Raw genomic sequence first — 26,549 nt, 5'->3', positions numbered from 1 at the left:
CCGCACAAGATGCTGGACCCCGCCCTGTCCGAGGACCCAGCACACTCGTCCGGGAACACCAGGTGGTGCGACATGCTCGAGGAATGAGAGGCCCGCGGAGACGTACTCGACGGGGAAACTCTCACCGTGACCCTCAGGTCTCCCTGACCATGAACCGAAGTAGCCCTCCGAAACCCGGAGGAGCTAGAACGGGGCATGGCAAGGGGGATACCCCCCCGTTTAATGAGGAAGCATCTAGACCGCAACGTCACGATGGTCATGTTCCCACACTGAGAACATGACTCATCCATGAGCGCTGCTTCAGTGTGCTGTAAGCCCAGGCACGAGATACAGCAATCATGACCATCAGATGAAGCCAGGAACTGACCACATCCAGAAACGCACGAGCGGGAAGCCATCTTTAAAAAGACGCCCGTCGCTCGTGGAGCTCTTTTAGATATTTGCTCTTTTAGGAAAAAAGGAAACACTCTTTTAGAGAGAGCGCTGAAGCACCCAGGGGAGGTCTGAATGGCAACCCCCGCTGACGCGCCGTAACACCAACGCTAGGCTGTTTCTTTGCAGACACTTGCGGAGATTCGTCCTAGTAGAAGGCTCGGCTCCGAAGCGAAAAGCTGATGTGCGTTTGCACGCGCTCTCCTTTTATACCCGCGCTGCGGGGCGGGGTGCGCGTGGCGAAACACGCACGCCAACTGTCATTGGCTTGTTTAGTTAACACTCGAAGGTGATTGGGCTCTCGGGCGAGATCCCAATTCGTCAGTCACGACTGACGTAACGTCGAACGTGACTGACTGAAAGGGAACTGTATTCTTACATAGAGATTTCAAACAACTTGAGTGTGAGCAAATGCTAACAGAAGTTTAATTTGTGGCTGAACTATTCCTTTAAATTTTTCCCCACTTTTCATGCATACTAAGATTTTTGTCTGTTTTCCAGGACTTGGTTTGATCTCTGTTTCAGACTCTAGACTCCGCCCTCCATAATAAAGCTGTCTCATCTCCAAACATGTCTCTATCACATCCACAGATATGTCTGCACTCATTTCCCTGCGGAAGCGAGCTCAGGGGGAGAAACCCCTCGCCGGGTCTAAAGTGGTTGGCTGCACTCACATCACTGCACAGACCGCGGTAGGTTCACACACACACACACACTTCTTCTACTACTAGTCTTTGACTCTAACACTAAATATTTACACTTTTCTATGTTTTGTTTGGATGAATAATAAAGTTAGCTGTACTAACAGCACTTTTAGGACCTGATTTGCAAGACATTTTGGTTTACTGAAATTACCAGCTAACCAGACCAGTATATTGACCAGGGCAATATATTGAATAATTGAACTTTAAGTAAATATTGTTTAAAATCAATGTTTATTTAAATTTAGTGTACATCTTTACTGCTTTTAATAAATAGTATTCTATATTGTCCATTCATTGGCTAGCCTACTCACTGTAGGTATGTATTTTTAGGAGTTCAGTGTTGTCATTGTTAACTAAAATTAAAACTATTAAAAATGTTTTCATTTAAAAAAAAAAAATGAAATAAAAAATATAGATACATATTAGATTAAAAACTTAAACTTTAAAAATTTAAATGAAAATGTTGCCTTGACAAATTAGTACTAAATTTACTTAAAGTAAAGTTAAAGTACTAAAATTACTACAACTAATATATTTTTTTTTAAACTAAAAAAAAAAAATACTAGTGCATATTAATACAAGTGAACATATTAAAATAAAAGTGAGTTGAAAATATTAATAAATACTATAAAATTATATAAATAATACTAAAATAACACTATACCAGCTTTGTCGCTATTAAAAGACCCAGCTAATTTAAAAAAAGAGAATATCAAATACCTTAGTTACTTTTAATACAACAGAGTTTTTCAGAACCACAGTGTCGCAATGTATATTTGCTTATGTGTGAACATATCTTAGTACAAATAAATGTAAATACAAAACTTGTTACACTTAGTTTGCCTTCCCAACTTTTTGATATGCTGTGCTGGTTTCTTTCAGGTCCTGATCGAGACACTTGTGGCACTGGGTGCTCAGTGTCGCTGGACTGCCTGTAACATTTACTCCACTCAGAATGAAGTGGCCGCAGCTTTGGCAGAGAGTGGTAAACAGCCCTCTAAACTTATACTGTTGTCTGACCTACCAATTCCAACCTGGTCTGATTCGGCCTGATATTCTGGACTCACTTTTTATTTATTTTATGCCCCTTAAAGGTGTTTCGGTTTTTGCCTGGAAAGGTGAATCAGAAGATGACTTCTGGTGGTGCATTGATCGCTGTGTCAACGTGGAAGGCTGGCAAGCAAACATGGTATAATGTTCTGCGCTTAATATCTAGTGATATGAAAAGAACTGAATCAGTGGGCAGTGTCTGTTTACACTGAGTGCAAATAACCAACCTTGTTGGAAAAGATTATTTTCAGTAATTTACCCATTGTACAAACTGCATATTACGTCTATTTACACTTTATGTGAATAGCATCTATTGCTGGTTTGTACTTAGTGTAAGCAAGTTGGTAACTGTTGCTATTTACACTTTGTGAAAACATATCCACCACTATTTACAATATTTAGCACACTGCTTCTATTAACTTCATTCGCTGCTACCAAATCAGTATTTATTTAATCTTCAAAACAATTATCAGGATTTTTGTATGTTTCCAGACTATTAATCATTATACATTTTCTCACAGATCCTAGATGATGGGGGTGATCTGACCCACTGGGTGTATAAGAAGTATCCCAGTGTCTTTAAGAAAGTACGCGGAATCGTGGAGGAGAGCGTTACAGGTGTACACAGGTAGGGGAGAACTGTAGGACATTTTAATTTCATTTAATTTAGTTTTATTTTATTTTAAAAATGTATATCTTGAATGCAGTGTTTGCAAGTTGTTTTGGATAAAAGCATCTGCCAAATGCGTAACTGTTAAATTAATTTATTTTATTCATTTTATATTTTTTTATCTTATTTTATTTTAGCATATATGCATAGATTTTGGCATACACAAAAATAACCTAACACAATGACAAATCTTTGTTATTTACATGATGTGTATTCTATTAATCTGTATAGCCTATATGATTAAAATAATTAGAATAATCACGATTGTATATTTTAATTGACAGCCCTATTGAACAACGTATTTATGTTTGAATCAAATTTGTGTCTTTATATTCATTCTGTTAGGCTGTACCAACTCTCCAAAGCTGGCAAGCTTTGCGTCCCCGCTATGAATGTCAATGATTCAGTCACCAAGCAGAAGTTTGATAATCTGTACTGCTGCAGGGAGTCCATCTTGGACGGGTAAGACACATGCAATGCTGAGATGTGCTTTTTTATATATACATATATATTTTTAGTATATCTTCCTCTGACCCCTTACCAAACATGAATAAAGCTTATCTAAGGAAGGGTAAAATCACAGTTGACGTCCTCTTTTTTCTTAGTCTGAAGAGAACGACAGATGTGATGTTTGGTGGGAAGCAGGTCGTGGTTTGTGGTTACGGAGAGGTCAGTCAACATCTGCACTTTCGCAAAATGCCCCGAAGATAATCTGCATAATGCAAAAAATTATCTCTAAATTGCCAGACCTTGTTTACTACAAGCACGGATATTTTAAGAACATTTATGTGTGTTTTATTTTCATTCTTGTATTGATTCTGGTGTAGGTGGGAAAAGGTTGTTGTTCAGCTCTGAAAGCGCTTGGAGCCATTGTGTGTGTGACAGAGATTGACCCTATTTGTGCTCTTCAAGCTTGGTAAGATAAGCACACCCACAAAAATGAACTAAATTTAAATCAAACACCATGTGCACTTCATTAGTATTATTCATATAATATTGTAGTATTTATTAATATTTTGAATTGGCTTTATTTTTTTATTTCATTTTAATTTTAGTGTAGGTTTTAGCAAATTTGTTGTGATTTTGTCATTTTTATTAGCTTTATAAAATGTATTTTTATTTTAGTTTTAGTAATTTCAGGACTTTAACATTTTATTTCATTTAATTGCAATGGGGGGGCATCCTACTGGATAAAAATCAGTGTAGTAGAAGATGAGTCATCGATATTGTGACCTATTTTCCTTGAAGAGAGACTATACCTTACAAATGTCTATATTTTATATTACAAGTCCATTTTGTAATCTTTTTTTAATAGATTTCATATAGACTAAAAAGAAAGAAAAACTCATGCACAATAAAACAAATGTAATTAAATATCAACTTTTTATATTTACTGCCATTATATTAATTCAAAATAAATATCAATTTAAAAGGTTTCCTTAGTATTAACAGAGCAGCTTTGTAGTAAACAATTTGTGTAAACAAATAATATAAGCTCCCCATATTAGCCAAACACTTGGCCGTGGGAAGTCTTTACACAGGAAGTCTGTGAATAAGCTGAACTGCTTATTTATCAAGAATATTTCAACACGTTTTCCCTCACTGCCTGTGCGTAGACCTGAGATACCAGTTTGATTTGTTTTGATCTCTCTCATAGTATGGATGGCTTCAGAGTGGTGAAGCTAAATGAGGTGGTTCGCCAAATGGACATGGTTATCACCTGCACGGGTATGTCTGGTTACAGTTGGCTCGCTTCCACTTTCAAATCCATTTCCTCTGTTCCATGCAGCTCTTATCAGTGCAAACACATCCTCCCAGATGCCCTTGCATTGAGTTGCTGTGAAACGGTTCCTTTGACAGCTGTAGTAATCTGTAGTCTGGAAAAATGAAAAAAAAAGTATTTGTGTAAAAACATAGTAAAGCATCGTCTCTGCTTGTCAAAGGCACAACTTAGTATTTAATTTAAGATTATTTATTAATAAATAGATTCATTTGAAATGTAATATAAAATCATTATTATTAATAATTTTAAATAGTATTCATTTGAAATATTCATATTTCTAAATATGGAAAGATTTGTTCAATATGATTTTGTTCCTTATTTGATTTTTTTTTTTCTAGTGGACAGTGCCCATCTACTTTTTCAGTAGCGTAGGTCCAGACGTTTATGTCCCATTTATTTTCCCCCAAAGGGATTTTTAACAAGTCTTTGTTAAAGAGGTAACTAAACCGCTTTGTGGTGAAGAACAACATTACTAACTTTTATTTAAAGCAAACAAGTATTTGAAAATCGGACAAAAAGAAAAAGGTAAAACGTTAAGACATATTAAAGACTGTGCTTTAATTAGGGAAAAATCATTCCATGAAGCATTTTGAATGATGTAATCAAATTAAAAATGGTGGATAAATATAAAAGAATAAATGCATAAATTAAATATATAGAAATACAGATATTTAAGGAGATATTTAATATTGAGAGTGTAGGGAAATTGACTCGTTTACATCATAAAGTGTTCTTTTGGCATGATTCGCTTGTTGTGATTCTCTGATTGGTGGAGAACTTTCTTTGCAGAATCATAGGTAATGTAGTTTTTCACCAGTAATTTCACTGTTAAACACTATTATTTAAAAATAATAATGCCAGCTGGCAGCTTCAACAGAAGCATATACCGTCAAACTAGTAACAACATCGCAGTTAACAGTAGGTCTGTCATTAATGGTTTAAATAAAGTTATTGTTAAATATCGGTTGCCTTATGGAAAAAAATAAATGGGATATTTACTTCTGGAACTCGACTACTGCACTTCATAAATTCACAAATTTTTTAAGAAAAAAAAAACTAATTTGAATTAATATGCACAAAAATTGTGTATTGAGGTTTCCTGAAGAAATGTTTCTACAGGGAACAAGAATGTTGTGACGAGGGAGCACTTGGATCGAATGAAGAATGGCTGTATTGTCTGTAACATGGGTCATTCCAACACTGAGATTGATGTGGTGAGTGAGTCTCAAACTTCTTCTTATAGCCTTCCCTCACATTCATCTGCAATTGTTGAAAATATTTTGGGTTATTTATGAGGAGACTCCATCCGCTCCCTCTGTAGTGTACTTTATTGGTGAATGTAGTCCAGGGAAAGAATTTTTTACCTCAACAGCTGTAGATGTTCCATGAGCAGCAGGGTCACTTAATCAACCTGAAAGCCTCTTAGCAGCATGTTTCTGACAACAAAGTGAAGTACGCTGATGCTGTTCATAGGGAATGCTTTTTTGTGTTTGTGTGTGTATGTGTTTTAGCTTTGCAGGTTTATCAGCCTATACTGGACAGAAGTTAAAGTGAGTGTTAGTTTGTGTGCACTCATGTGTGTCTGTTTTTTTTTCTTTTCCAGGCGAGTCTGCGGACTCCAGAGCTCACCTGGGAGAGGGTGCGCTCACAGGTCGACCACGTCATCTGGCCTGACGGGAAACGAGTGATTTTACTGGCAGAGGTCTTTCCTTCTTCTCTTTTTTTCATGAATGAGTGCCAGCAGTATGATGGATGGACTCTATTGTTTATACTACAGTAGACATATTTGTCATATTTGCATGGTAGTCGGAGTTCAGGACTGCTTAATGTTATTTAAACACAAAGAATCAAAACAGAGCAGGATGTGTCCTGAACAAGTCAAGACGAGCAAATTTTCATTATTTAATGGTGTTGTTAGGCACAATACAATGCAGAATTTTGTTGTTTTACAATTATAGAGCAATGCCACAAATTGACGCATTAATATACATGTGTGATCATAAATGTGTGCATATATGTAAAAGTTTTAGTTTTTATAATGTATATTAAATAACTTATATAGTCAAATAATATATAGTTATATATTGTATACTAACATTCACAAGTTTTGTATCAGTAAGATTTTTTTATTCAGCAAGGATGTATTAAATTAATAAAAAATGACATAATACAAAAAAATATTTTTTTTTAACAAAAACATTAAGCAGCACAACGTTTTTTCAACATTGATCATAAGAAGTGTTTCTTGAGCACCAAATCAGCATTAAAGGGGTCATATGATGCGATTTCAAGTTTTCCTTTCTCTTTTGAAAAATAATGTTTTTTGAACATTAAAGCATGTCAACATATTCTGTTACACCAAATACACAAAATAATGATCTTTAAAAAAGCATCATATGACCCCTTTAAATGATTTAAAGTGATTTCTGAAGGATTATGTGACACTGAATCCTGGAGTAATAGCTGATGAAAATTCAGCTTTGCAGCATCACAGGAATTTTAAAATATATTCATAAAAAACAGTTATTTCAAATTTTAATAATATTTCACAATATTACTGTTTTTACTGTATTTTTGATCAAATAAATGCAGCCTTGGTGAGAATAATAGACTTTCTTTTTCAAAAACAAAACAAAAATCCTCCTGTCCCTAAACTTTTGAACAGGAGTATATATTTTTTATAAAATATAATATTAGTCTATTAGTCTTACTTTTTTAACAATGCTTATGCACTAATGTTGTGAATACTCATATGTTTCCAAATACAAAGAGAAAATAATCAAATAAAAATAAGTATTTAATTCTTAATGCAAAAAAGGCATTGCCACGTGGTTATTTAAAATCAACATTTTTTTACAAACATTTTTGTGAAACATTACTATATTGTGATTTGTAATAAGTGTCAGTTTTCTCTAATAAATCTCTGTTCTTTGTGTGTTCTACCACTGCATCACAGTAAATCTCAGTCATTTGTGTGCTGTTTTTCAGGGCCGGCTCTTGAACCTGAGCTGCTCAACAGTCCCCTCATTTGTGCTATCAATCACGGCCACAACCCAGGTAATTTAAGCTGTCACGATTTGGGTTTTAGCTGAAGAGTGTCTGTACCCTCTGTACAGATGACATTTTATCCATTTATATTAGTGGTTCTGAGTGCCGCTGCATAGCTGTATGATTATTATGCCTGATTTAACATCTCTAATCGCTGGCTGTTGTGCTCTTTATTTTAATGTTAGGCTTTGGCCCTGATAGAGCTGTATAATGCACCAGAAGGTCGCTACAAACAAGATGTCTACCTGCTGCCCAAGAAGATGGGTAAGAGTTATCTGAACCAATCACTACTGCAACTCAAATAAAGCAGTTATGTGCATTACCTGTGATAAATCATGTATGTACGTGTGTGTGTGTGTGTTTCAGATGAATATGTGGCCAGCTTGCACCTACCCAATTTCGATGCTCATCTTACAGAGCTGTCAGATGAACAGGCCAAATATATGGGCCTCAATAAGAACGGACCCTTTAAACCAAATTACTACAGGTATGACAGGGGCTCTAAAACAACTCAGAATGATTTTGACTATGTACAATATACACATTTTTACTGTAATGTAGTGTAATAAAGAAAGGCTGGTGTTCCTATTTTAGGACAACTTCTCATGAAATATCCAAGAATAAAATTTTGGTCACTTACTTCCCTCTGCTGGTTGTCAATGAAAGTCTCACAAAACCAGTAAAATTGCTAATTGTCTTCAACATATTGGTCTAGAACAATTTTTTATAATAAACAATTATTATTTCAGCTTTTCAGCTTACCATTCACTACTGTTGAAAAGTTTGGGCACAGTAAGATTATAAGAAAGAAGTCTCTCATGCTCACCAAGGCTCACCATTTATTATTATCTCTTATTATCAATGTTGAAAACAGTTGTGCCGTTTAATTTTCGTGGCAACTGTGATATTTCAGAATTCTTTGATTAATAGAAAGTCCAAAGGAACAGAATTTATTTGAAACTGAAATATTTTGTAACATTATAAATGTCTTTGCTGTCATTTTTATCTTAATGCATCCTTACTGAATAAAAGAAATACAAAATGACCCCAAATTTTTGAATGGAGTTGTACCACAGAACAATCAATAAAAAACAAACAATTTCATATTATGAATATTCTTTATACCAGACTGAATAGTTATGACAAAAATAACATTTTCTGTTGTTCTACTTACAGATATTAGTGTGACTGTATGGATTCAACCTTCATCAAAGATGGAGAGACCTGCATTAACCAGTGAAGCAAGAGATTTATTTTCTATTAATATACATTTCTTAAAACGAAACTTGATTTTACTCAATGTTATTCTTATTTAATAGTATTACTAATATCCAGTGACAAAATATAAGTTCATGTCACTTTTAGGCTTATATGCATTGTTAGAATTCATGTATTATAGCATTTGTTGTAAATCATCTTTTAACCTGAAATATGAAAAGGACCACTGTCTATGGCTCTAAAAATGTGCCAAATATTGGTTACTGATAGTTACTGATCAAATAAGATAATATATGATAATTATTACTATGCTTTGTTTTTACATGGTTATTCTGTTCACCCAAGGTTACGTACACTACACTCAATAGTTAATGACCAAAAAAACTGTCTTTGTGGCTTTTTAATATAAAAATTTTAGTCTCAGCATATTATTCCTGATTTATTGATCTTGCATAAGAAACTACAATAGCTTTTTTTTGAATGAATGTACTGTGTTTTACTGCTAAAAGCTAGATTGTTCTGGCAATATGATACACACCACTGTGTGCAGAAACTTCCATGACCCAGCAGCACATGCTGCTAAAAAATACCCCGCTTGGGGGATTTTATGAATTGTGTCACCAATAGGGATTCTTCTCCCTTTCACCTTCTAACACACTTCCATCTTCTCTGTGGCCTTTTAGAAATTCTTATATTAAAATAACGTAGACCATTATATGTTATTTAGGCTAATCTTAGATGACAATAAATGTAACCACAGTTGAATTGAGATTTTGGGAAATTCTGTGAGAGGTTTGCAGAATATTATTGACCCCAAACACACCCAAAAATAGCCAGCTAGACTCACAAGAAGCACACGTCTTGATCACCATCTCTAAGGGACTGCAAATGTCTTAAGCAAATATCACTGTGAATGCTGTCATTTGAATATTTGCCTAATCAGCACCTTGTGATTTACCTTTGCATACATCATTTGTCAGATGTGTTCCCTTCTGCATTGATGTAATCAAATCTCTACATTAAAGATCTTGCTGTCACAATATGCATTTTGACTCATATTTATGCTATTAATATCACAAACGTTTCTATCATTGTGTAGGAAGCTTATTATATTTTATTCTATATTTTATATTAACACTAATGCAATAATATTGCTTTTTACGATGAGATTACGCGTGTGTAAAAGGAATCTGGGCGGGAAAATATTAGTAATAATGTTTTATATAAGGCAAAAAGTGAGCATCTGGTGGCCCAAAAAAGCCAGTCCGCTCTTGAACCTCTTGAACCCATTTAATTGGCGTATTTCGAACTGTAGACTAAAAAGTACAATAATTTAGTTATATAACTGTTTCGAATAATTTATATAACATAAATCCGCCCAGAAATGTTTAGGGAATGTGTTGCAATGCACATGCCGTAATCCCAAACGACCAGTTTGGTCCATCCTGGCCACCGCTGAGAAATGTAACAGAAATCACATGACAAAGCCCGACAATTATAATAGGCCTAATGAAGAGAAACAATGCTTTAACAGTACAGCTACGCTTTAAACAACATTACACTTCCGAATAATAACACAGTAATGAGCAGTTTTAAAATCAGTTCAAATAAAAATACAGAATTAAAAATATATATAAGAAAATTATTATTTCCCCACCCACCTGTTGCATAGTAATCACGATTCTACCAGCTTATTCTGTTTCTATATTTGGAGAGCTGATGTTTCTTTGCAGTATGTACGAGATCATCAGTGCGCGCCTGGAAAATTCAGGACTCGTCAGCCTCTCAAGAGAAGTCTAGTCTTTCTAGAAGCAGCATGGGAGGTATAAATCTCTCAGTGTCGCTCAGGCCGAGGCAGTCGAGACGAGACAAGACAACTCAAGCAACCTGTAGTAAAGCAGAGCTGGAGAGTCCGCTCTCTGAAGCGCTAGAAGAAACTCACAAGACTTGTAAGTGACTCTGAATTAACTTTGAAAACTTTTAAAAATATATTATTATATAATTTATATATGTTGTATATTTTATATACAAATATAAAATTAAAATATAGCTAATAAACATTTAAGTAGATTTTTTTGGATTATTAAACAAGTTGTTTAACGAGTCTAATATTTAGAGAAATCTTTTATATGTATATAAATATATTAAAATTAATAATTTAAATAATTATATTAATAACTTATTATTAGATAACTCAGGATTGATTGATTGATTTTATTTTTCTGTGTTGCAGGTGATATTTAACTATTGATAATCAAGATGTCTAAAGGTGTGTCCATTGGCATTGATCTGGGAACCACTTACTCTTGTGTGGGGGTGTTCCTGCATGGCAAGGTGGAAATCATTGCTAATGATCAAGGAAACAGAACCACTCCAAGCTACGTTGCCTTCACAGACACAGAAAGACTCATCGGAGACGCAGCCAAGAACCAGGTCGCCATGAACCCCAACAACACAATATTTGATGCCAAACGACTGATTGGTAGAAAATTTAATAATCCAGTGGTCCAGTCTGACATGAAAGCTTTGGCCCTTCAAGGTCATCTGTGAAGATGGCAAACCAAAAGTTCAAGTTGAGTACAAAGGAGAGACCAAGACATTCTACCCTGAGGAGATCTCATCCATGGTCCTAGTGTAAATGAGAGAGATCGCCGAGGCCTACCTGGGTCAGAGAGTCAATAACGCCGTAATCACGGTCCCAGCGTACTTTAACGATTCTCAGAGGCAAGCGACCAAAGACGCGGGGGTGATCGCCGGATTGAACGTTCTGCGAATTATCAATGAGCCCACAGCGGCTGCCATCGCCTACGGGCTGGACAAGGGCAGGAGAGAAGAAAGGAATGTACTGATCTTCGACCTGGGTGGAGGCACCTTTGATGTGTCCATCCTGACGATTGAGGATGGGATCTTTGAAGTGAAAGCCACAGCAGGAGACACTCACCTGGGTGGGGAAGACTTTGACAACTGGATGGTGAAGCACTTTGTTGAAGAGTTTAAGAGGAAGCACAAGAAGGACATCAGTCAGAATATAAGAGAGCAGTGAGAAGGCTTCACACGGCCTGCGAAAGAGCTAAACGGACCCTCTCATCTAGCACTCAGGCCAGCATCGAGATCGATTCCGTTTGAAGGCATTGATTTCTATACTTTCATCACAAGGGCTCGCTTTGAAGAGCTTAACGCTGAGCTCTTTAGAGGCACGCTGGAACCAGTCGAGAAGGCTTTGAGAGACGCTAAAATGGACAAGTCCCAGATCCACGACATTGTTCTGGTTGGCGGCTCCACCAGGATCCCCAAAATCCAAAAGCTTTTGCAGGATTTCTTCAATGGCAGGGATCTCAACAAGAGCATCAACCCAGATGAGGCGGTGGCATATGGAGCAGCAGTGCAGGCCGCCATCCTGATGGGCGACACCTCGGAAAACGTTCAGAACTTGTTGCTTCTGGACGTGGCTCGTTTGTCCTTGGGTATCGAGACCGCAGGAGGAGTTATGACTGCTCTCATCAAACGCAACACCACCATTCCCACTAAGCAGATGCAGATCTTCTCCACATATTCTGATAACCAGCCAGGCGTCCTGATCCAGGTGTTTGAAGGTGAGAGGGCCATGACCAAAGATAACAATTTGCTTGGCAAGTTTGAGCTTACGGGTATCCCACCAGCGCCACGAGGTGTACCCCAAATTGAGGTGACCTTTGACATTGATGCCAATGGCATACTGAATGTATCCGCCGTGGAAAAGAGCACAGGGAAAGAGAACAAAATCACCATCACCAATGACAAAGGTCGACTGAGCAAAGAAGAGATCGAGCGGATGGTGCAGGATGCAGAAAAGTACAAAGCCGAGGATGAGGCACAGACAGAGAAGATTGCAGCGAAGAATGCATTGGAGTCTTATGCCTTCAACATGAAGAATAGTGTTGAGGATGAAAAGTTGAAAGGAAAGATTAGTGAAGAAGAAAAGAAGAAGGTCATTGATAAGTGTAAGGAGGTTATCACTTGGTTGGAGAACAATCAACTGGCTGAAAAGTAAGAGTATGAGCACCATCAGAAGGAACTGGAAAGTGTGTGTAATCCAATCATCAGTCGGCTCTATCAAGGAGGAGTTCCTCCCGCAGGTGGCTGTGGATTCCAAGCCCAGCCTGAATCACAGGGCCCCACCATTGAAGAGGTGGATTAAAGAAGAGACAATTTGCCTTACCATAGTGCAATATTACTTTCAATGTTAAATACGATATGGTGACCTTACTTTATGATACTTCCAGATTTATAAGAGCTAAGTTGTTTTATATCTTGTTTGTGAAATGTGCCTGAATTTAAATGTTGTAAGACAACTGTCTTTAAGCTGTGTCAGCTGAGAAATTAATGAGTGGAGTGGAGTGGAGTAAATTAATATAGAATGTTTTCTTATAATTTATTATATGTATTTATTATATACATGTATAAAAACATAAATGCTAATTTTAAACCATGAAAAGGCAAGGGATAACCAAACCATGGCAAGGTAGAAAATGCATGACGTTAAACCTGCTCTACTTTACTTGTACACTAGGTGACGTTGTAAGACAAATTTACCTCAAATGTAAAACATCAGATTCTTTATATTTAAGTAGGGGTGTAACGGTACACGTATTCGTACCGAACCGTTTCGGTACGGCCTTTCGGTTCGGTACGCATGTGAACCGAACGAATACAGTTTTTTTTTTTTCTCCGGAAATTCAAATAATAAATGGCGTTTTGACAGTCTTTGATGTGGCATGACAGATCGCTGTATAAACGCCTTGGAGAGCCGCTTCTGGGACGGTTCAGAAACGTGCTGGTATAATCCCAACACAAGCATTGACTAGAGCGGCTGCGATCAGCTTCGGATCCCGTGTCTGAGCCGTGACGCCCCGCTGATTTGTGCAGAGCAGAGCGCGAGTGAACGCGGTCATTCCGTCCTCTGTACTACTAGTTTTAACGCGAATAAACATGACTGAACATCTCATGCCTCATGTAATTGCTCAATCAGTGTTTCAAACCGCGGAAAATATTACACCATATACTCATTATATTTTACTAAACCTGTTAGTCTTAATTATTTAATGTACAGTATGTTTAAATTAATCTGTTATGAAACATGCTATGACAGCCATTGTGTAATTGAATATATTTTAACAAATAGCTTAGAAATGTTATTATTTATAAATTAATTTAAAAACTGTGTTATGTGCAGTTTACACGTTTGCATACAATTATTATTATTTATTTCTTTTTTTTTAAGTTGAGTGTTGATCATCTATTTAAAAATAAATAGTAATTAAATTTAAGTTTGGGTTAAGTTGTTAGGCATTGTAACCTTATAATGTAAAAGGGCTCCCTATAGTTTTAAGCATAAACTGAGGTAGATTTGTATCACTAAGAACATTTAAACTATAACTGAATGTATTTAAAGAAAGAGCAACTTGTTCAGTAAACCATTTAAAAAAAAAAAATTTTTCCCCCTGCTGCACCGAAATCATACCGAACCGTGACGTTAAAACAGAGGTACGTACCGAACTGTCATATTTGTGTACCGTTACACCCCTATATTTAAGTCTTTAATTTTTAAAAAACATTTATAACATATAACATATTTTTCTATATAATGTATATATTAATACTTAAATATATATATATTTAAAAATTGCCCTTGGACTCGTCAGCCTCCAGTTCTCCTGCACTTGAGTGGACTCTCTTGATTGGACGTGGAATTTTGACTCAATGGACCCTTTCACATTTTTGAGTATGGAAACGATAGAAATATAGAACGACTGATTACAAGGCTGTCAGATTATAGAAACATATCAATATATTAGCAGCAGTTTAGTATTTTTATTTATTTATTTTATTTAACGCCAGGATAGTAAAGCACAAAATATAGTGTTACAAATGCACAATAAATAGAATGCAAATACAATTTGAACAACAATATTTCCGATGTTTATTAATACGAAATGTGTCGTCATAGACCGTGAAAAGGGGTCCATAATCTGAAAAACTGAAGCTTTCCCCTGTAGCCTACTAATGAAATTGAGCTCACGTTCATACGTGATGCAGCGCTGTAGGGGTTACTGAGGCGCTGGAGCATCATCATCATCATCATCATCATCCTCCTCCCATGGGTTGTGTCGACTGTCACAAGATGCAACAGATCTTTTCCGACAAACTGATGATACCGTCTCATCCTTCGGCAACCTGATATAGATGTACAATCAAAGTTAACATCGCAGACGTTTTTCGCATGCGGTTTTATTTTAAACTCACGTTGTGATAAGGAATAATGCGCGCGCAGGTGACAGCCGAGTGTGATTTACTCATTCAACGACAAGGTGACATGAGTTTTGAAAGAGATGAAATGGAGAGTCATTTTTAGAGTAGTTTGACTTTTATTTGAACTAATTTTTTTCTACGTTTTTCTTTGTAAATGTAATGAGAAATGCCTAAGCGTGCGCGTTCAATTCGCTCGTGATACGCGGACGGTTTGCTCGGGTTTTGGTGTTTACTAGCGTGTCAAAGTGCCCATGAATGAGGAACAACGCAAGCATCCACCCATAGACTGAGAATCAAGAAGTGTTTCTCCCTTAACAGGTGGTTCTTCGCGCCTCTGATGGTCATGTTGTTGATGGTCAACTCAACAGTTGTTCGACATTCATAACTGACGACAGCTGCGCAGGTTTAGAAAGCCAAGAGTTACTAGGTAAAAGCCTCTCTATCTAAATCTATGATCAGCTCGGTGTGTGTTTCGTCGTACCGCGGACGCAAGTCAGGCAGCAAACCTCCTTCCAAATCATGTCTGAAGGAAGAGATGGCCAGAGGCGAAAGCTCGGACAAAATCATCATCAACGTCGGTGGCACGCGCCACGAAACCTACAGGAGCACCCTTAGGACCATACCGGGCACGAGACTCGCCTGGCTCGCCGACACGGACCACCAGGTGAACCCGGTCGCAGACACGGGGCAGACACCCACCTCCAGCGAATTATTTTTTGACCGACACCCGAGCATATTCGGCTATGTGCTGAACTACTACAGGACTGGCAAGCTCCACTGCCCGGCGGATGTGTGCGGCCCTCTGTTCGAGGAGGAGTTGGCATTTTGGGGCATCGATGAGACGGACGTGGAGCCCTGTTGCTGGATGACCTACCGCCAGCATAGGGACGCAGAAGAGGCGCTTGATATTTTCGAACCACCAGATCCGGAGGATGCGGAGGATGACCAGGACATGCCCAGACGCTTCGGAATTGAGGACAACCCTGACCGCTCCAGGGGATCCTGTGAAGTTTGGCAACCAAAAATATGGGCGCTCTTTGAAGATCCATATTCTTCGCGTGCAGCCCGGGTAAGATATTAGAATGCACATTACACGAATAGGGGGAAAAATAAGACCTTTACATTTTGTTTTCATTTTCAACAAATGGTCGAGGAGGAGATTCATAACCTTTATCAGAGGTCAAACTAAGAATCACGTGAGCAGTTTTATTTCTGTTCATTGTATCAATACAGGCTATACAGTATACTGTAATAAACGTGGGTAGGTTTACTTTTTGTTCCGTAATTGCTTTAAAGAACTCAGAAGCCAGAACAATTATTTGAAGAACCTATAATGAAACTTTTAGATCTGCTTTAATCTTCTTTATACAAAGAAAGCATTCAAAATTTCAAAATGAACCTTTATTTCAAGGAAGGGCCCAAATGATGTCATTTATTGGGTGTCACATTTCTAAGGATTATTAGTAGTAGTAGTAATAGTAGTAAACTGTAATGAAGGAAAAATAAAAATCATAACAGAAAATGTGAAATACAGCTAAATATTTGGTAATTAAAAGTAGTCGAACATTAAAATAGTTTTACGTAACAAATGAACTGAATATCAATTTAACACATTATGTAAAAAAAAATATTGGATACAGTTGCAAAGGTCAAGACCTCTGAGGCTGGACAGGCATTTCATTTGTTTAAAACTACAGTTTTAAAAGTAAAGTTTCTTTTTTTTGGCGTCTGTGGTTCTATGAAGAACCTTTAACATCCACAGAACCTTTGCAGAAAAGGTTCTTTACAATTGAAAAACATTATTTAGAATGTTCTAAAGTACTTATTAAGAATTTTCTAAAGAAGAGTTCTTTAAAATGTTCTTCACACTAAGAAAAAAAAAGTTTATTTTAAGAAATGTTCACCTAAAGGTTTTTGGCGAGTCCAAAATGGTTCTTCTACATGGAATTGCTGCGAAACCCCCCTTTTGGAACCTTTATTAAGATAATAGTTACTTTATTTACCCCTATAAGGCGCATATAAGTACCTTAAAGGTACATAGTACCTAAAGTGTTCATATAAGTATGTTCATGGTACATATTTGTACCTTTCAAAAAGGTGACAGCTTTTGTAGTTTTTTTGATATGTGATTAATAATGCTTTAAAAAAAAGTAATAATGGGACACTAAAGTGTACCATATTCATGGTATTAACCATAAACTGATCATAATATGCACATATAAATTAGAAACCATTTGCATCTTGCAGTATTTAGTTTCAGTTACACACTTCTAACAGATAATGCATGCTAACAGGTGTTGCATTATGGTCATTAGAGCTTTCAGTCTTTACTCTCAATCTGTAAGTTAGTTTGGAATAAATGTCATGATCAGATCATCCTTACTCTGTGGTTACCACCAGTGGAAACAATCAGCTCCAACTATCTATTGAACTGCACCTGTCTCACACTCAAACATGCACTCACCCAAATGCCACCTGCTCTAGTGTTACTGTGGCACACTCTGATGTCAGATGTGTGAAATCCTGTCTTGCTGTGATGGATGAATGTCACTCAGAGAACTTTCTGTGATGCTTCAGAGACAGAATAATTTATGTTTAATTAAAACTCATTCTGTGCCATATGCCCACTTATCAGAAGTGTTGTATATGTCTAAATGGCTCCTTTATTATAGGTTGGTGATTTACTAGCAGATAAATGCACTGGAATTGCCTTAAAGCAGTCAGAGTGATCTTTAGAATTTGAGGCTCAGTTTTAGGCAAGATTCAATCTGTAGGTGTAAAAGAGAAAATAAAAGAGTAAGAGAGCATAGTATAGTGCTTTTAAATGTCTACATGTCAGTTTCGAATCCATCAAATGATGATGGGATGATGGGCAGGATGGACTCTCAGCAAGTATTGCCATGATGCTATTAAAATAAAGTGTTTAATCCCCACTCACAGTCATTCAGCTGGTTAGTTTGAATTATTTGTGTTATAATGTGCTCTGTGCTTTCTCACTTTAGACCAGGCACGTGCACAGGTAGGGCTCAACCTGTGCAGAGCAGTCGAATTTACAGCTAATTATCCAAAAGACAAAAGGCAAAAATAGTTAATTTGTCTTGCTAAATCCTTGACTCATGAGAGCTACCATGTAAGTTAGCTAAAGTTTAGCAGGTTAGACCAGTGCGCCTTCTTTGACTGCATGATTCAGTTTATTAAATTGCATTTAGAATGATCACAAAATTAAAGATATCGGGGCAGAAATGTATATTTATATACTTCCATATAGTTAATCAGTATCACGCGAAGACTGACGTTTTTTTCCACCAAAAAGCAGCATGATTATGTTATGTGATATTGATTTTATACCTCAGTTCAATAAACAAGAATTTAATATTAAGACACTTACGTTTTAGACACAATATTGACTCCTTTTGCTCTATTTCGCCAACAAATATAATTCCAATTTGCGTCTCTGAGCAACATGACAGTGTTTCGTTCCTGAATTGAATGAATTTCAAATATCAGTATTGAACGTTTTATGTTTAAAATATCAAAACAGTATTAAAGCATTTGTAACTGCAGGTTAAAACATTCTTGTCCTGCATTAAACAGTGTGTAAATGCATCTAAATGCCACTTCAGATGCAGCTTCTGTGTTTTCTCTGCATTGCAAAGATTAATTTTGTCAATACTGATTTCAGTTTCTTGGTAACAGCCCAAATGACTTATTATTTTAATTGACTGATTCAAGTTAAGAATTCGACTGAAAAGATGATGCACACTTTTAGAAAAAATTGGCTTTATAAAGGTAAAAATGCCCATAAAAGGTAAAAAAAATCTATTTAAACTTATTGGAAAAGATTAATTTCTATCACTGCTGTGAACTGATCACCACACAGAATATGCAGAATATCAAAAACTTTAAGAGTCAGCTGTCCACGGTAGTCCTTATGATATCAGCACAATAACACACTCAGCAAAATATCGTCTAATTATCGTTATCGATAAAATCCCAGAAAATATTGAGATTTCGCACACCCCTAATATATTTAATGTTTTATTTAGAAAAAAAATTAAATAAGTATGAGAAGTGCCCTTTTCCCACTTGAGCCCCTGCCCCTCAAAATGTCTGTGCACGTCCCTGCATTAGACGGTCATGAATTGCTCACCAGTGCTGAATTTACTTAATCAAAATACAGTAACAACTGTAGTATTGTGAAATATTACAATTTAAAACAACTGTTTTCTATTTTTTTATATGATAAAATGTAATTTATGCCTGTGATGACAAAGCTGAATTGTCAGCAGCCATTGCTCCAGTCTACAGTATCACATGATCATTCAGAAATCATTCTAATATGATTTTGTGCTCAAGAAACGTTCATATTATGATAAACATTGAAAACAGTTGTGCTGCTGCTACTATGTTTGTGGAAACCATGATGCATTTTTTTCAGTATTCTCTGATCAAGAAAGTTCAAAAGAACAGCATTTATTTGAAATCGAAATCTTTTGTAACATACAGTAATAATTGTTTTACTGTCACTTTTGATCAGTTTAATGCGTCTTTGCTGAATAAAAGTACAAAATAAAAGTATTAATTTCAAACTCGCCCAGGGATTTTGTTATCACACCAATATTGACGGTGCTTTTTATAGCTAATCATATCTTTCATATCTGTGTTTCGAGGCACATTTCAAGGTTGGATTCAGTTGTAATTACATCACAAGTAAGAGAGCACCCTTGGCAGAGCATACAGTCTCTGCTGTAATGAGCTGTTTAAATCGGTAATGTGAAAGCTTTTTATTGTAAGGCTAAATCTGTTGCAGTATTGAACCCTGGACATTTGGCTCCTTTATTTTGACTGAGAAATCAATTTCTTTCCTTAGAGAAATTTAGAGGTGATTAATTGCTTTAGTTGCTTGGCACAGAGGTCACTTAAAAAAAAACAATGCTGTCATTCAATGTGCTCATTTTCTTCAGGGTGCAAAACAGACGTCAGGTTTCATTGATATGTAGTGTGTTTGTCATAGCTGAGCTGCTTTGGTTGTTAACATCTACACACAGCTGAGCCATTGCCTTGAGGTCCATAATTTCTTCATCATTATTAAGCTAGCTGTTTGTTTTCCTAATTAATTTAGATGATATCCAGCAAACAGGCCTGATAGACTAAATGGGGATCAAAGAAAACCAGTATTCAGGAAGAAAGAGGTGAAACAGAACAGGTACACCTTCTAAAGAATAAACCTCTCAGAGCAAACAAGATGTCATTATATTCCAATTGCTCAGAAATGACAAGGAGCAAATGGTTGGGCTTCTTGGACCCTGCTATTCTTCGGCTCTCAGAATTATCTCTGCCTGGAGAGCATTATGGGCTGCAGGGCTCATGTTACCATATACTGACGGCTGCTCACGCCAACTAATACAGTTAGACAGGAGGAAAAGCCATCTGGGCTTTTATTAATCACAGGATCCAATTCGGCAGACGAGACATAGAAAGAGATTGAAAAAAAAAATAATTTTCCTAAAAAGTATTTTCATCTTGTTTTCCAATAAAAATATCAAAATCTACTTAATAAAATTTATTATTTTTAAAAGTTTAGTTTTCTTATCCTATTAAAAATAATAATTTGACCCAAATGTAGTCTAATAAGTTAACAAGTTAAAGTGATAGTCCACCCAAATATGAAAATTCTGTCATCATTTACTCGCCCTCATGTTGTTCCCGATTTTTTTTCTGCTGAAAACACAAGAAGATATTTTGAACAATGTTGGTAACCAAAAAGTTTTGGTTCACACTAGTGTTGTCAAAAGTCAATACTTAAATTTTAAAAGCGTAATGATACCAGCCTTTCCACAGTACCAGTAGTACAGAGTATCGACCTGCTGACAGGCGGCTGCTTTCAAATGCTCCCATAGTGTCTGTGAAGAGCATCAAAGGTTTCAATTTTCAATGTGTTTTTGCAGCGCTAAGCATTGTAGCCAGTCACAGATATGTTTGTTGAGCGTGTGAATGCAGTGGCCAATCAGAGGCGTGTAAGTCAGAATGGCCAGAGTTCGTTCAGCTTGAGCTCTGCACTCTCTCGAAGTTTCGCTCTAACCAACAAAATATAAACACGATGTAAATAAGAGATTCATTGTGCAGTATATAGACATTTTTTGATTATAACAGGAGTTTTCACTCAGTCAGTGAGCTTGTGCTGCGGATGAACTGAAATTAAATTAGCCTCATTGATTATAAGGGAACATCTTTGCTCACTTTCTGTGCATAACCCATTCATAATTTGAATAAAAGTTGTATTTTTCATGCTAAGTACACACTGCAAAGTTTCAGGAGTGACGACTTTTAAAATGTGGGACTGAATGATCTGAAATTGCGATGTTTGGCATTGTGAGAACCATAGGAACGGACGGAACAAAACCAATCTGATGTGTCAGAATAGATACTTAATTGAACAATATTTGAAAGTTACATGCTAATGTTTTAATGTGTTTACTTATATTAATATTAATTGCATTACAATATTTTTTTGCTATGGTTCCAAAATTGGTAGAGAACTGTGGAATTTGGTAGTGGTATTGGTACCGACTACTGAAATGTAAGTACAGTGACAACACTATGCTAAACTCATTCTAAGTTTCATTTTATTTATTATTTGAAGGCCAAGTGCCACTAATGTTGTGTTTTTGTAATGTTAAAAGGTTTAAATAAAGGAGTTAATTTTTAAGTATTATTGTTTTTATACCATGGTATCGACTTGTTTATCGAGTATCTATTGTACTTTGTACAAAGTACTTTTGGTGGTATCAGTACCGACTACCGACTACTGACTGTCATTGTATTTTTTTGTCCATACAATGAAAGTCAATGGCAACCAAAACTACTTAGTTACCAACATTTTTCTAAATATCTATTTTTGTGTTACACAGAAACAAGTCGTACAGGTTTGGAACAACATGAGCATATCATATAGTAAATGATGACAGAACTTTCATGTTCAGGTGGACTATCCCTTTAAGCTGTTCTATAGCAGTTGAAATTTGCTGGATATGTCTTGATTGTTTTTGTTGGTTTGGTGTGTGATTGCATGTGATATGTAAGCCCTACCTCATAATTACAGCATTACGTTCTCACCGTCATGGTAATTAATCTCTCACTGGGTAATTGACCAAGGGCAGACACTGTCTGGATGTGTGTCTTACTTCTGGTAGCATGAGTTTGAATGGTTGTGTGCTATTAAAAAGCCTTTAGAACTGCTCTTGCATTTTAAAGGGGCTCTAGTGGAGAAATTATTGATTGATCTACGGCTGCACAATTTAGGTGAAAAATCTAATTGTAATATTTCTGGTTAAAAATGCGACTGCAATTTAAAATGCCATTTTTAAAACAAATGAACAACAAAAATGATAAAGAACATCAGGTTTGTTGTGCTTGTTTGTACAGCTGCACAATTTGGCCAAAAATGTAGTGCTTATATGTCAGTATGCATACTGACATACTGACTTAAATGGGTCATATGACGTTGCTAAAAAGAACATTATGTTGTGTATTTGGTGTAACGCAATGTGTTTATGCGGTTTAAGGTTAAAAAAACACATTATTTTCCACAATAATGTACATTATTGTTGCTCCTCTATGCCCTGCCTTTCCTTACAAAGCTCATCATTCTGAAAAGCGAGGTGTACGCTGATTGGCCAGCTATCCAGTGCATTGTGATTGGCTGAATACCTCAAGCGTGTGATGGAAATGTTACTCCTTAAATATGTAAACGTTCTTACAGACTGTGAGTCAGCATTATTTGTCAGAATACCTGCATTGTAGGCTACTCTCCCAGGAAACAGTCCTTGTCCTCTGTAAAATGCGCTGCATACATCTGAATATTTGGTTTGAACTGTTCTGGAACAGTGTTGTAAATACAACTTAACCACTGATGTCTAGTTGTGTCCTCTTTTGGAAGGCCATCACATGCAAACACACACCAAACCAACAAAGTAGTTTCGCTTTCACAACGAAACACACAGCGGGCTTGAGTGAGCGACGGCCGACGGGCTTGAATGAGGAACGGCCGCCGGGCTTGAGAACGACGCGGCCGGCAGATTCGACGAAGGAGCGGCTGGCGGGCTTGCGGCAATTTGGATTTGAGACTTTAGTCTTTGCAACTTTAGAGATCTTATCTATGCACGAACAGCTTGTAACACTTTTGCGAAAGTAAAAGTTTGAAATTGCATCATATGACCCTAATATTTATTATGATTATTATTAATATAAATAAAAAATATTAAACAAAATAAGAATTATAATTGTAATAACACCTTTATTATTAAAATAAAAAGCAGAGTATTTAATAATAATAATTTTATTTTACATAAACTATTTATTTTACATAAAATATTTATTTTACGGAAAACTGTGGGGTGACCTATTAACATGCATTGGGCTATAACTATAAATCATTAGAAAGGTCTAAGGTCTTATTGTAAAATATTGTATTATGATAAAAATCTGTTACAGTAATTTCTTAATTTTCGTCAGGAGGTATACAAAACTGAGGAATCAAAAATGGAGTCCATGTCTTTAATATGAAATATGAGCCTCTTATGCATCCACCAAAGAAAATAAAGTCTCAAATGCATGTTTTAAGCAGTTTAAACTCAAAGCACTTCCAGACATGGAGTAGTATTTACTGCAAACTTATGCAAGGTGCTCTGATCACAGTGCTGCTCTTCACTATGAAACATACTGCATATACTGTATATTCATTCTTTAAAAATCGCAGCCTTTGTACAAATCACAATTGTGCTGATTTTTTGAGAATGACACCACTTTTGCCTGTGTGGTATTATTCAATGTATTTATTCTGAAATGGCTTATAAACTGGCCATTTATTTAATTATTTTATCATTTCAACCAGCCACTGTAGCCAGGTAGATTTAAAATTGTAATGTTTAAGTAAAATACGTAAAACATGATTCTTAATTTTATATTGCCAACAAAATAATTTTGATAGGCCATTATATTGCTTAGTCATAATGCAGTTACAAGTGCCTTTGCAAAAGTATTGAGACCAATTCTCTGATTTAATAGAACAGCAAATCCAACACTGAAGTATATTATTATTTTTCTAAGCACTTGAACCTTAATGTTTACATGGAATCTTGCCTGCTGTTAAGAATAATATAAAATATGCAACTGTGTAAGTATTCATGCCTTGTGCTGTCGAAGATCTAAATTTATACAAGCGTAAACAATTGCCTCTAACTAAATGTGAATCATTGCAATAACTGTTTTATTTTCTGAATAATATAACACAGTAGATATGACTGAATTGCTCTGGATTCTGAACACTTCGCTGAACTTGAGAAATGGCTAGGAATGAAATGTGTGCAAATGAAGCTCTTGCTTCTCAAATTGACATCTATTCTGTTGTGGTTTGGTTGTTTTTGCATCTCTCTCTCTCTCTCTCTCTCTCACACACACACACACACACACACACACACACTGAGAGTGAAAAGGTGTAGTTTCTTTGCCTTGACCGTTGTTGGTGTAGTGGGCTTTTTGGGTGGGTGTTATGGCCTAAAATTATTTATTATTGCAAATTGTATTGTTAATGATTTTCAAGATATGAAACAGTTTAGTACGAATAATGTATAATCTGTTGATTTCCTCATCCTCAACTGTCTAAAAACCAGAGAATTATTTAGCATTTTATTTATTTTATGATTTATTTTCTATAATGCAATTAACAAAGAAGGAGATGCAAGTATTGTATTTAAGGAATCGAATCCCTCGGATTCTTTACGTTCGTTTCTGACTGCCTGCAGCCTGCCAGATTCACAATTTTTTCATTAAAAATTATTAATATATGACAGGTACAGTACAGTCACCTATTCACCCATTGGCGTATGGATGCAGAGAGTATTAGAATAAGTATTAGAAACATTAGATAGATATAAAGCAAATGGAAACTTTACAGGTGGGATGGGTTTTAAACAGTGGCTTAAACACTGAAAAGTTACTGCAGTTTTTTTGGCAAGGTGCTGGATTTAAAGCACACCCTGTTTATTGTAATTATGTAATCTCGAAATCATGTAAACTGTGTGTTCGAAAAAAAAAAATCAAGTCATAAGAGAGGCCGTAAATATGAACAGACGGTATGAACGTTTAAACAGAAGACTCGAGCGCATATTCATTGCTGTATGTATCTTTCTAATAAAACTCGCACCAAATTTATACCTGTACAAGTTGGTCCAGGAATGCAGTGTGCAGTGGTCCACAGTCTGAGCCTTATATGAACAAAATGACAGTGTCTAAATAGTGGACTTATGTTTCTAGCACTTTCGTAGTTCTGTGCAACAGAGTATGAACAGGTTGGCTTTGTCTGTTTAGAAGTGGGGTAAACCATTTGCCGTTTAGATAAACCAAAATGTAGATATCCTTCATAAGCTAAACTCGCTCACAGACCTATACTCACAGCTTGCTGCCATGACACGTTCACTGCAGTGGTGTTTTGTAATGTTGGGCTGATTGTGTTTGAGAAAAACACAAGATAACTTGACCACAAAAAATAATTTATTATTTATAACAATGGAGAATAAATATGAAAACAATCATTTTTAGAGTAACTTCAAAATTTAACATTGGCTAAAGGTTTGCAACCCATTTTGTTTGTTTGCTTGTTTATTTTTGACAAAAAAAGTAGTGAATACACTCTATTCGTCAAGGATAACACAATAAAGTTTAAAACAAAACTTATTTCCATTGTGGTCCTTGATGTAAAGCACAAACTTCACTCCCGGTAACAGGTACACTGGCACTGCATTATAAATACCAAAATTACAATAAAATTCCACATTTACAAAAATTTACATCAACAAAACAACCTACTTAAGAACAAACTTTTAGCTTTTAAACTAAAACTAACCATATTCGAAATACCTTTAATGTCCAGAGGTAACTTATTCCACAAAAGTGCCCCAGAATATCTAAAAGACCTACGACCATACATAGTTTTAAAACGACATAATGTAATATCCATGAGACTTTGCCTAGTTTTATAACAATGTTGCTCATTTACCCTAGGAAAAAATACATTAAAATATGAAGGAGCTCTGTTATTGATAATCTTATGTACCATTTTTAATTTAATATGTTCTAATCTGCTTACTATAGGTAACCAATCAATTCACTTAAAGTGGGAAACCTCCACATATGTAAAACGACTAAACCCTGAAACTAACCTTATCAATTTATTCTGAGATTTTTGTAACTTATCCAACCAACCACAAGACAAATCAGACATCCAAGAAATACATGCATATTCGAAATGACATGACACTAAACATGATGCAAGTAATTTTATATTCTGTTTATCAAG

At 36.0% G+C, this 26,549-nt stretch overlaps 2 protein-coding genes and 1 pseudogene across 4 annotated transcripts in view; all 3 read left to right on the top strand.

Annotated features, from left to right (window-relative positions):
* Positions 1-9,945, top strand: part of LOC107679038 (adenosylhomocysteinase 2) — a 28,768-nt gene extending 18,823 nt beyond the window's left edge. For all 3 annotated transcript variants that reach the window (XM_016474452.1, XM_016474466.1, XM_016474458.1), the window contains exons 4-17: positions 1,024-1,124; positions 2,019-2,121; positions 2,231-2,325; positions 2,708-2,814; positions 3,202-3,318; positions 3,462-3,525; positions 3,684-3,772; positions 4,514-4,584; positions 5,759-5,853; positions 6,243-6,341; positions 7,628-7,696; positions 7,873-7,951; positions 8,054-8,174; positions 8,864-9,945. In XM_016474452.1, the coding sequence (XP_016329938.1) occupies positions 1,024-1,124; positions 2,019-2,121; positions 2,231-2,325; positions 2,708-2,814; positions 3,202-3,318; positions 3,462-3,525; positions 3,684-3,772; positions 4,514-4,584; positions 5,759-5,853; positions 6,243-6,341; positions 7,628-7,696; positions 7,873-7,951; positions 8,054-8,174; positions 8,864-8,870 (1,217 nt within the window). In that variant the 3' untranslated portion in view covers positions 8,871-9,945. The remainder of the gene's footprint in view (positions 1-1,023; positions 1,125-2,018; positions 2,122-2,230; positions 2,326-2,707; positions 2,815-3,201; positions 3,319-3,461; positions 3,526-3,683; positions 3,773-4,513; positions 4,585-5,758; positions 5,854-6,242; positions 6,342-7,627; positions 7,697-7,872; positions 7,952-8,053; positions 8,175-8,863) is intronic.
* An 865-nt stretch (positions 9,946-10,810) lies between these two features.
* On the top strand, positions 10,811-13,082 carry LOC107679030 (heat shock 70 kDa protein-like; annotated as a pseudogene).
* Positions 13,083-15,584: 2,502 nt separating this feature from the next.
* LOC107679013 (potassium voltage-gated channel subfamily C member 4-like) overlaps positions 15,585-26,549 on the top strand; it is a 27,632-nt gene continuing 16,667 nt past the window's right edge. Inside the window, exon 1 of the mRNA XM_016474422.1 lies at positions 15,585-16,262. Coding sequence (XP_016329908.1) covers positions 15,645-16,262 — 618 coding nt within the window. The 5' untranslated portion in view covers positions 15,585-15,644. The remainder of the gene's footprint in view (positions 16,263-26,549) is intronic.

The sequence above is a fragment of the Sinocyclocheilus anshuiensis genome, unplaced genomic scaffold (assembly GCF_001515605.1).
Source record: "Sinocyclocheilus anshuiensis isolate Anshui unplaced genomic scaffold, SAMN03320099.WGS_v1.1 scaffold13, whole genome shotgun sequence".
Lineage (NCBI taxonomy): Eukaryota > Metazoa > Chordata > Actinopteri > Cypriniformes > Cyprinidae > Sinocyclocheilus > Sinocyclocheilus anshuiensis.
This window is presented reverse-complemented; position numbering and strand designations above follow the sequence as displayed.